This window comes from Oryza brachyantha, chromosome 8 (genome assembly GCF_000231095.2).
Source record: "Oryza brachyantha chromosome 8, ObraRS2, whole genome shotgun sequence".
Taxonomy (NCBI): domain Eukaryota; kingdom Viridiplantae; phylum Streptophyta; class Magnoliopsida; order Poales; family Poaceae; genus Oryza; species Oryza brachyantha.
Genome location: NC_023170.2, coordinates 15,831,219 through 15,841,359, shown reverse-complemented (window position 1 = coordinate 15,841,359; position 10,141 = coordinate 15,831,219). Strand labels below are relative to the sequence as shown.

The following is a 10,141-nucleotide window of genomic DNA, read 5'->3' as shown; positions in this document are numbered from 1 at the left end:
ACACATAAAAACATGAAAAGCTATTTTTAAGTCACGAGAAATGAAGAAAAATGACAAGCGAGCGGAGTGACCTTATTTGACAATAACATTTTGACGAAACCTAAATTTAAAATGGTAAAATGGACGGAACTCACGTTTGACAGCGTAAGAATAGCAAATTTCTCGGATAGGGGAGGTACAGTAGATTGGGTGGTTGGGCCCCAAGAGGGAACACAAACTGTAGGCGGGCTGGCCCTGGCACTGCCACACACACAGCAGCAGCAGCCGTGCTGTTCACTCACTCATGGCCTGTTGCGTCGTCGCGCTGCGCCCTGCCCCGCTCGCTGCGACACCACCGTGCACCCGGCCTCTCGATGCGCGTCTCTCTTTTCACCTCACCCCACCCTACCCAGCCAGCCAGCTAGAGGAGAGGAGTAGAGTAGAGTAGCCTCTGCGTGATTTGATAACTGGAGGCAGGCAGGTCCCTGCCATGGCTGGCAGCTCACTCACTTGCGACTTGCCTGCGCAGCCCAGCGTGTGTGTGATGCCGCAGCGCACGCACTGTTCCGCGATGCCCCCAGCATGACGCGGCCGCCTCGCCATCGCCACGACGCCTACATAACCCAACACCCAGCCACCCGCCGCGCCGCGAACCAAGCTTCCGCTTAGCCTAGAGCTAGGTATCCGTCGTGTCGTACGAATCGGCCGTGTGGCGGTGGTGGCGCGCGCGCGCGTGTGAGGAAGGAGGAGACAGGGTTGGGTGTTTTTTCTTTTCTTTTTTAGTGGCCGGGGGAGTCGCTCGCCTTCGCCACCTTTCCGTCCGTCTCTTTCCTCTCTCCCTCTCTCGAGGAGGAGAGAGAGGAGGAGGGGGAGACCGGACGGAGCCGGCCGGGGGCAAGAAGCCAAGAAAGGCGCGGGACGCGCGCTGCGGCTCTCTGGCGATGGAGATAGCGAGCGGAGGAGGAGGCGGAGGCGCCGGAGGAGGGAGTGGCGGCGGAGGGGACGACCACCACCGCCAGCTGCATGGGCTCAAGTTCGGCAAGAAGATCTACTTCGAGGACGCCGGCGCGGCGGCGGCGGGGGAGGGAGGCGGCAGCGGCAGCGGTGACGGTGGCAGTGGCAGTGCCAGCAGTGGCAGCGCGAGCGCGCCGTCGTCGTCCAAGGCGGCGGCGGCGGGTGGTGGCCGCGGCGGCGGAGGGGGCAGGAACAAGGGGAAGGGCGTGGCCGCTCCGGCGGCGCCGCCGCCGCCCCCGCCCCGCTGCCAGGTGGAGGGCTGCAACGCGGATCTGAGCGGGATCAAGAACTACTACTGCCGCCACAAGGTGTGCTTCATGCACTCCAAGGCCCCCCGCGTCGTCGTCGCCGGCCTCGAGCAGCGCTTCTGCCAGCAGTGCAGCAGGTCACCACCACCCCCACTCGCCATTGCCATCTCTCTCTCTCTCTCTCTCTCTCTTCTTGCTGCATGCAATGCTTGAAACAAATTTGCTCCTGGCATGTTCTTGTTTACACGTCTTGTTCTTGGTGTGCCATTTTTGTCTCCGAGTCAATCTCATGCTTTTGGGTTCTTATGATGTTGTTGTTGTTGTTGCTACTCTACTTGTTTTAGGTTTTAAGGTTTATGGCAGTATAGCCACATTAGATGCGCTGTCAACTAACACTAACTAAGCTTAGCAAGTTGAGTGTACTAGCTTGGTGTTGTGTGGGGGCCTTCCTGCTAAAAACAGCTGCTTTCAACTTTCTGAAACTTTCTGCACCTCATCTATTTTTATCTTTGGTTGTGCTGCTAGTTGCCATATACAACTATTATATGCATATTTTCAGTGGAGCTTATGAGATTTTTTCAAGTTGGTGGTAGGTTGATGAGGGATCCTCCTTTTTATACTATATGGTTGAGTGATGTGACTTGCCTGCCTGCCTGCCTGCCTCTGCTTTGCATAAGATTCCTCTGTGTTAAGAGTCACTGTTATGTACTGCTAGTGCTAGTAGTATATAATTAGCCATTAGCTATCAAAATTTTCGTTGATGTTGCAAGCTTTCCAATGGCCAAGGTAAGTATGGGAGATAATCAGAGAAACATGTTGGCTAAAGATGTTGCTTTTCTTCCTTGTGTTTGTGTGTGTGTATGTGTGTTGCAAGCTGCTAGTATCTACTACTAGTATATTAATGGTATATGCTTTGTGACTCGAACACTTGCTCAATGTTCAGTTATCTACTAGTACTCCGTACTACTAGATCCTTATAGTAGCATAGTCAAGTTCAAACGCCTCACCAGTGGTTCATAAGCTATTTATTCCACTTCTGTGCATTTGCTAGTTTTATTTAATAGTTTGTCTCATTAGCTGACAAGAATGCCTGTTTTGTAATCTGCACCTCTGGTAATAGTCTATGGATAGCTTGGACTGTATGATATGCATTAATTTTTTACTATGTACTTAGGGTCTGTTTGAGGGAGCTTTTCTCATCTGCAGCTTTTCCCATAAGCTGCTTTTGTCATAAGTTGCCTCAAACGGTTCACAGCTTCTGAGAATCTGTAGTTACAGATTGTGAAAAATGAACTAAGAATTTAGAATATGGAGAAGCTGGGTTTAGGAGCTTTTCTAGATTCTCAGAAGCTGACTACCAAATAGCTGCTTCTTAAAATCTAAAACTCCCCAAACGGGCCCTTAGTAGGATGAGAGGGAAGCAAGTGAAACATAGAGAATATGGAGCACTATTAATTCTGTTTTGCATATTTGTCTTGTACTACTTCATACCAGTTCCCCTTTTCCAGACCAAAATAAACATTTTATGTTTCTAGAGATATATATGGGGTCTTTGTAGTAATTATCTAGAGACTCAGTTAGTTCACACTTTTGTTTTTTGAGGTTACTGCCATTTCCATTAGTGGCCAGATTTTCCCAATAGGAATTCATAAAAAAAAGTCAAGATTTTATAGTTGAGCTGTTCAGTGTGTCACAATCTGCCGGCATAATGCATCATTATAATAAAACCAGATGGAGCATTAACACTTTGATGTGTGGGACACCTGCTGTCCAATTAAATGGGTAACCATCTAGTGATCGTGTACTGTTATTTTAGGCCCGACATCTCACATCTCCATGAATGATTACACTCTTGCTTCCACATGGTGCCCTTTTTTTTTTGTTAGGAATGGCAGTGTTGATTTATGGGTGTAATTATGAAAGGTACTAGTAGAGCTGCTGCTTTACCTTGATGGTATTTATAGTAACTAATTACAGGAATAAAATATCATGATGTTGCCTAAAATAAATAAAAGCATATTTTCCATGAAATATGTGCATACCTTTTTGCTATTGGTTAATACTCATGTTAATTTAATTTTATATGTGGCTATCCATTTATCTTTATCTTTTGTTATGTAATATGAAGAAGTTTAAGGGGTAATATGTAAAAAGCTACAACAGTAGTAGGGGGTGGTAGATTCACTGCCTCTGTCATTAGAGTCCTTTTAAATGAGTATAACCATAGGTACCATCTTTGGATGAACAGAAATATTGTTCTGAGTTAGCATGAGCTGCCTATTGACCTGAGCTACACTATGTTTGGCTTGCATCATGTATATCTATTAGGATAATAATCATATAAAAGTTAATTGGACAGACTCAGCCTTGTTGGTAACCTTTGCTTGTTATCCTTTTGCTGAGGAAGTTGTTGCGATGAGCCCCCTGATTAATGTACTTTGTTTACCATCCTCGTTTTGCCGTTTGGGCCGACAGCCAAATTTGGATGCCGTAACTTTTGTTGCCCCAAAAACTCAGTCACAACACATCAGCAGTGAATTTGATTCAGAATCAATTTGCCAATGATCTGTTCACATAATATGACAGGTTCCACCTTTTGCCTGAATTTGACCAAGGAAAACGCAGCTGCCGCAGACGCCTTGCAGGTCACAATGAGCGCCGGAGGAGGCCACAGATGCCTCTGGCATCACGCTATGGTCGGATTGCTGCATCACTCGGTGGTAGCATCACAGGCTCTTGTTTTCTTTACATCTTGCGTGTTTGCTGGTAACTTCTGGTTGCATATTCGCTGATGTGGTGTTTATTGCAATCACTGTTCCAGAAGAGCATCGCAGGTTCAGAAGCTTTACGTTGGATTTCTCATACCCAAGGGTTCCAAGCAGTGTAAGGGATGCATGGACAGCAATTCGACCAGGCGATCGGGTTGCTGGTGGTATCCAGTGGCATGGGAACCTAACTCATCCTCACTCCAGTGCAGTTGCAGGATATGGCGCCCATGCATACAACAGCCAAGGCAGCTCTTCGTCAGGGCCACCGGTGTTCTCTGGCCCAAGTCTCCCTCCAGGTGGATCTTTCACAGGGGTCGGCGCTGCGACCGACTCGAGCTGTGCTCTCTCTCTTCTGTCAACTCAGCCATGGGATGCTGCTACCCACCGTGCCGCTGCCAGCCATAACCGTGCTGCCGCCATGTCCACTACTGCCAGCTTTGATGGCAACCCGGTGGCACCCTCCGCCATGGCCAGTAGCTACATGGCGCCTAGCCCCTGGGCAGGCTCTCGGGGCCATGAAGGCGGTGGTCGGAGCATGCCGCACCAGCTACCACATGAGGTCTCGCTTGATGGAGTGCACCCTGGCCCTAGCCATCATGCCCAGTTCTCCGGTGAGCTCGAGCTTGCTCTGCAGGGGAACGGCCCAGCCCCGGCACCGCGCATCGATCCTGGCTCTGGCAGCACCTTCGATCAAGGCAGCAACACAATGGACTGGTCTCTGTAGAGGCTGTTCCAGCTGCCATCCGTCATGGAACTGAAAGAACCTCATGCTGCCTGCCCTCATTTTGTTTTACATTTTCATTTCCGGTAAGGAAAGGAAAATTCTAAGGCCACAGGCGATTAATCTGATCTCCCTATGATGAACAATATTGTGCCCATGAACTCTACTGCTGTGTCGCATCTATGTAAAACCTCCATGGATCTTTAAGTATCAGTGTTGTGCCGTATTGTCGAGGACTTTTACTCGATGTGTTATGTTAATTCCCTTGTGCTGTTCATCCTGAATCTTTTTCCAGCCTTCCAGGTGATAGACGAAGGGTCATATTGAAACCAAAACTTGCTTCCATAGCTTCATGCATCAAGCCAAGTAGTACTTCAGAATTTGTAGAATTTGTATACCTGATGTCTTGTGCAGATCTGCTGAGCATTGTGGATTTGTAGCAAAGAATCAGTTCGAAGGGCGTCTGTTGGTGTAAAGTGACACCACATTCACAGCGTGGATTTGCAGCATGCTCTCTGCACCAGTGATGTTCTGTTGATGCCTTTGATTATCTATCTTGGCAGCTTCTTCACTCCAAACTTTTTTTTTTTAAAAAAAAGAGGTTCAGATTTGCAGACAAGTGGAGAACAGTGATATATTCCAGACAAAAAAAAATTATCACTGGCTTTGTGACGAGATAGATACCGCCATGGAATTTGTAGCAAGCATCTCTCGTTTATCAGTCACTGTTTGCTGGGTTGTTGCTTCAAATTTCGTCCCAATTGATTCGTCACCTTTTGGCTGTGACTCGTGAGCACTGAAAAATTTTCTGTCAGCAGACAAGGCACCTCCATGTCCCGACAGATCGAGAGAGCCCACCTTAGAACGGAGCACATAAATGGCCATAGAGGACACATACTGTGCCACTGATGCAGCCATTGCAACATAATTGACATCATGCTAAACAGTGCTGTAGCAACATGTTCGCTAGCCTGTGATCAACAAACAGTGATCATGGATCTTAAATTCACATGCAAGATTGATACAATTGTAAAACTATCCTTGCACTGGTGTATGATGGATTGTTAAAACCAGAAATAGCAGTGCCATCCTTTACACAGTACGAACTTGAAAAGTTATCGCCGTGATTGGAATTGCTTGTTTGACATCATGCTAAACAGTGCTGTAGCCATCTGCAAGATAGACTCAATTGTTACTATCATTGCACTATAGATAGATTCCAGCATCAGGTGAATCACCGTGATTGGAATTGCTTGTCGCCATCTGCTTATCAATGTCATATGTTGCAGATCACTTGTTTCTTCACCATCGACAAAAATCTTCTGTTTTCACTGTGAAAAAAATAGACTTTTTTTAGATAATGGATTAAAAGAAACCTGGCCTCTACATCCCCGGGAGGATTTACACAGCCAGGAGGAGAGACACCTTGATTTGGACTTCTCTAGGGCAGTAGCAGGGACTCCCTTGAAGCCTTCTGCATGGAGTAGCATAGCATACCATATGCAGAACTGTAAACTCTTCCTGAAGTCCAGTTGACCAGTTCCACCCTCGTAGCTTTAAACCGCCATAAGAGAATCTTCATCAATTCTTGAGAAGTGATACTGAAAGGAGATTTGCCAGTATAAGTCCCAACATATCGTTTATAGTACTTGGACATCCTGCATAATATTGTCCACTCACGGACGGACGGTAGCCCTGGTGAAGAAATACTCATCGCTCACACGCATTGCGGGGCTGGGCACATACCCTTCCACTGATCGAAACGAGACCCTGTCCCAGAGCATTTCCTAAAACAAAAGGACTAAAATATTGTCCACTATCAAATCCCAATGTAGTTGTCCCTCACTTTATCTAGTGCATTCGAGAAATACTAGTTGTCTCATCAATCATATCATATTCAAATTTCTATCCATTTTACCCCAACATATCTCACACTCCATATAATTCTCACACTCCATATAATTTCCTTATTTAATATGCAACTAATTTGCCTCTACTGTGCTAGAAATACACTTATAGTGGGATGGAGGGGTAGTTCCAATGCATTTATTCTCTACTTTCGTAAACTCCAATATAATGATTACTTAAAGATAAACTTATTTTGTGACAAACAAGAGATGACAAAGATGAAGTTATTTCTGGAAGGAAGAGATGACAAAGATGAAGTTATTTCTGGAAGGAGGAAGTACAAATACTCCTACAACAGGTATCCAAAGAAGTATGCAAATCATCACTGAACAAGATTCCTGTACTTATAGAATCATCACCTGTGGACTGTGGTAACAAGGACCATTCTTTGTCGCCCCTGACATAGTGAATTAATGTTCGTCTTCATTTGGCCCAGGGCATTCATTTGCCAATGCTTCTGCTGATTCATACTGAAAAGGGGACAAGACGCTCAGTTGTAAAAGCACGGAAGATGCTACTACTACTATAAAAGATCACCCTATTTAAAATGCAGAGAAAACCAAAGACCCAACAGGAAAGTGTAATCTTAGATTCCCAACAATAATGCAATCCAAGGGTGGGGACTGGGGAGAGTGCACATAGACACTAGAGCTGTATAAGTGCTCATGTTATCTTGAACTTCCAAAGAAACAGCGCCATTAGTTCTAACGAGATCAAAATAAAGTATGTATATTATCCCAAAAAAGCTCACTAGTTTCCAGAATGAAGCTAACCTTGCAACCACAATAAAGGCAATAGTAGTGTTCACCGCGCAACTTAGCCAATATGTTTTGCAAATCCTGCAAGAATAAGCACACATTAATCTCGTTCCTTCAACAAAGCTTGCAGTTTTGCATTTCTTAGATAAAAGGGAGGTCTAGACAAGAATGCGCAGGAATGCATAGGGTAAACATAAGAATTAATAATTCAATCCGAGCACTTCCATCGTCACAATAGAATATGGATGTAACCAGTAGAAAACATTATGAATTTTCAATTGGGTAAACGCAATTGAGTACTACCCCATAAGCATTTGTGATTAACCCTTTGTAGAAAACAAATATAGCTAAGTACACAATTGCATTACGGATACACATGCTCATGACAATGAAAAACTATACCATAATGCACAAGTGAAGATTATATACTATTGAAGCTATGTGCTTGTGACAAATCCAAATGGAACCTTTAAGGTGAGTATAGTGGTCTATCCCAAAGACCATATTCACTATGTAATTATTTATTCTATGTAGTAGAATATTTGAAGTTATGTGCTTGTAACTAATGCAAATGGAAACTTAAATGAGCATAGTGGTCTATCCCAAAGCCCATATTCGGTAGTACATCCAATGAACCGTGTCTGCTCTGCTGCAGTTATTAAGCTTCACTGCTTCATTGGCAAAATCAATTCACAGTTTATTTGGCAAATTGCAACCTTCAAAAACCTTCTTCTGGTTTCAGTTTTATAATTAAGATGACTAATATTGTGCGTCACATTTGAACAATGCTTCCTACAAAGAGTAATTCGGCACTCAGAATGAGTGAATGAATTAAGCAACCGAGCAAAGTTACCTCTTCAGTGATCACTTCCTCTTCCTCTGCTGTCTTCTCCTTCTCCTCCCCCTCCGGCGGTGGCGGCGCCACCTCCCGGTTCTCCAGCTGCGCGAGCGCGGCCTCGGCCTTCCGGTAGTCCCGCACCACCCTCCGGCTCCTCCACTGCGTGCTCTGCCTCGCCCTCAGCTCAACCGCCATCTCCTCCACCCGCCTCCTCTCCCCCTCCGCCACCTCCGCCGACGGCTGCCGCGGCGGCGGCGGCGGAGCCACCGCCACCGCCGGTTCAGCGCCAAGCCCGGCCCGGGAGCGGCGGATCTCGATGCCGACCGGCTCGGCGGCGCCGCCGCCAGCGGCCGCCGGGTCGTACCCCATCTGCTTCAGCAGCCTGAACCCCACGTTGCTCTCCGGTATGGCCTCCGCGAGCCCGGCCATCGTGCGCTCGTCCTCCTCACGTTGCTTCCTCTCCCGGTCCCGCCGCCGCCTCTCCTGCCACGGCACCCCCTTCGCGCGCTTCCCCTGCCCCTGCCCCTGCCCCTGCCCGCGCGCCTGCGCCTGCGCCGCCGGTGGTTGCTTCCTCCTCCCGAGGCTCCTCGAAGGGGAGGAAGGGCTCGGCGGGAGGAAGTGGGACAGGTCCCCCATGTAGTCGTCGTCGTCGTCGCCGCCGCCGTCCGGCTCCATGGCGTGCTGCGCGGCGGCCGGCGTCGAGCTTAGCGGAGCGGAGGGAGACGGGCCGAGAGAGAGAGAGAGAGCCGCGGGCCCGTGTGTTTCTATAGGCCTTTGGGCTCCTAATTAGGTTGGCCCATTTCATATATGGGCCTCATTTGGTGATACTGGACTGGACCACTTGATTGGGCTTATAGTGGGCCTGGTTGGGCTCATTGATCCTGCCCAACCAAAATTGGGCCGTATAGCACGGACTGGGCCCAGCCAGCACGACGGCGGATGAGTGTCGCGATCTGCTACTGCTACCCACGCTTTCGCCGTTCTCCCTAAACCTGAATTTGAAGCTAAGTTTATTTTTCGTCCTTTAACCGAAATATTACGTTCAAAGAAGATCCCTCGGTAGTATTGACTATTTTTTTTGACCGGTTTTGCTGACGTGGCGTCTAGTAGGTCCCACATGTCAAGTTATTTTAATTTTTTTCTCTCTTCCTCTCCTCTCTCTTTTCTTCCTCCCTTTCGCGTGCATCTATCACTCTGCTCTCCGGTGGACGGCGGTGGGCGCGGATGGCGAACGACGGTGGAGGCGACGACCGGCGCGTTGGGTAGCAGCAGGGCGCGCGGTGGCCTGGGGCAGCGGGGGTGACAACCAGTGAGCTGGGGTGGCGACGAGCCGCGGATGGTGGGCGACGACCGGTGAGCTAGGGTGGCGACGTGGCGGTGGCCGTGTCGTGGGCGCGGTTCTTGGCGGTGATGCTGCTGCTTGTTTTGTCGGGTTTTGGTGGTGGCGTGGCCGCTGCCGCCGCCTGACCTCACCATGGGCGTGCGCGGGAGTAAGCACGAGCATAAGAAGGGGTTGTGGACGATGATCACCTTGATTACTCCAAATGCTACGAACGATGATCACCTTGATTAATCCACAAATTAACTAGGATAATGTGCACGCAACGGACGAGTACGTTAATTACTAGTTGGTTGTAGCTAGCTACGAGCAAGCTGTAGCTAGTCAACCAGTTTCTTATTTAACAGTGAAATTAATGTAGGGGAACAAGAAATGCTAGCTCTAGCTAGCTCGTTGATCATAGGCAGTAAGTAACTAAGCTCGTATGTCCATGCGAGATCGATCAGGTACGTCGTCATCGTCAGTAGATATTAGCGGCGCCGAGGGCGGTGGTCTCATGCTGCGTGTTGAAGATATTAGCGGCGACGGGGGCGGTGGTCTCGTACCTCTAGTGGACTTATTTCCTTCT

The 10,141-nt window shown here is 48.0% G+C and overlaps 2 protein-coding genes across 7 annotated transcripts; one reads left to right on the top strand and one right to left on the bottom strand.

The window, feature by feature from the left end:
* The first annotated feature begins 438 nt into the window (after positions 1 to 438).
* LOC102716062 (squamosa promoter-binding-like protein 14) lies at positions 439 to 4,744 on the top strand. The gene is made up of 3 exons (XM_015840175.2): positions 439 to 1,378; positions 3,828 to 3,961; positions 4,063 to 4,744. Exons 1-3 carry the CDS (start codon positions 921 to 923, stop codon positions 4,731 to 4,733), a joined length of 1,263 nt encoding a protein of 420 aa, XP_015695661.2. The 5' UTR covers positions 439 to 920; the 3' UTR covers positions 4,734 to 4,744.
* A 347-nt stretch (positions 4,745 to 5,091) lies between these two features.
* On the bottom strand, positions 5,092 to 8,985 carry LOC121055155 (G patch domain-containing protein 11). Of its 6 annotated transcripts, none has more exons than XR_005812330.1 (6): positions 8,250 to 8,985; positions 7,412 to 7,477; positions 6,998 to 7,108; positions 6,411 to 6,531; positions 6,228 to 6,331; positions 5,092 to 6,061 (listed from the first exon to the last, which is right to left on the bottom strand). XR_005812330.1 is itself a non-coding variant. In XM_040526813.1 (3 exons), the coding sequence occupies exons 1-3, from the start codon at positions 8,907 to 8,909 to the stop codon at positions 7,049 to 7,051; spliced, it is 786 nt and encodes a 261-aa protein (XP_040382747.1). In that variant the 5' UTR covers positions 8,910 to 8,985; the 3' UTR covers positions 6,538 to 7,048. The 6 variants fall into 6 exon arrangements, 1 of the variants encoding a protein (XP_040382747.1); XR_005812331.1 differs by having other exon boundaries at positions 6,411 to 6,517; XR_005812332.1 differs by lacking the exon at positions 6,411 to 6,531 and having other exon boundaries at positions 5,092 to 5,902; positions 5,969 to 6,061.
* Between the last annotated feature and the right edge of the window lie 1,156 nt (positions 8,986 to 10,141).

Excerpts from the sequence above, each read along its gene's own strand:
- LOC121055155 (XM_040526813.1), bottom strand. The coding sequence starts at position 8,909 with ATGGAGCCGGACGGCGGCGGCGACGACGACGACGACTACATGGGGGAC. Across the intron at positions 7,478-8,249 it reads AGGAAGTGATCACTGAAGAG|GATTTGCAAAACATATTGGC; the intron begins GTAACTTTGCTC and ends TTATTCTTGCAG. Across the intron at positions 7,109-7,411 it reads GCCTTTATTGTGGTTGCAAG|TATGAATCAGCAGAAGCATT; the intron begins GTTAGCTTCATT and ends TCCCCTTTTCAG.
- LOC102716062 (XM_015840175.2), top strand. The coding sequence starts at position 921 with ATGGAGATAGCGAGCGGAGGAGGAGGCGGAGGCGCCGGAGGAGGGAGT. Across the intron at positions 1,379-3,827 it reads TTCTGCCAGCAGTGCAGCAG|GTTCCACCTTTTGCCTGAAT; the intron begins GTCACCACCACC and ends ATAATATGACAG. Across the intron at positions 3,962-4,062 it reads GATTGCTGCATCACTCGGTG|AAGAGCATCGCAGGTTCAGA; the intron begins GTAGCATCACAG and ends TCACTGTTCCAG.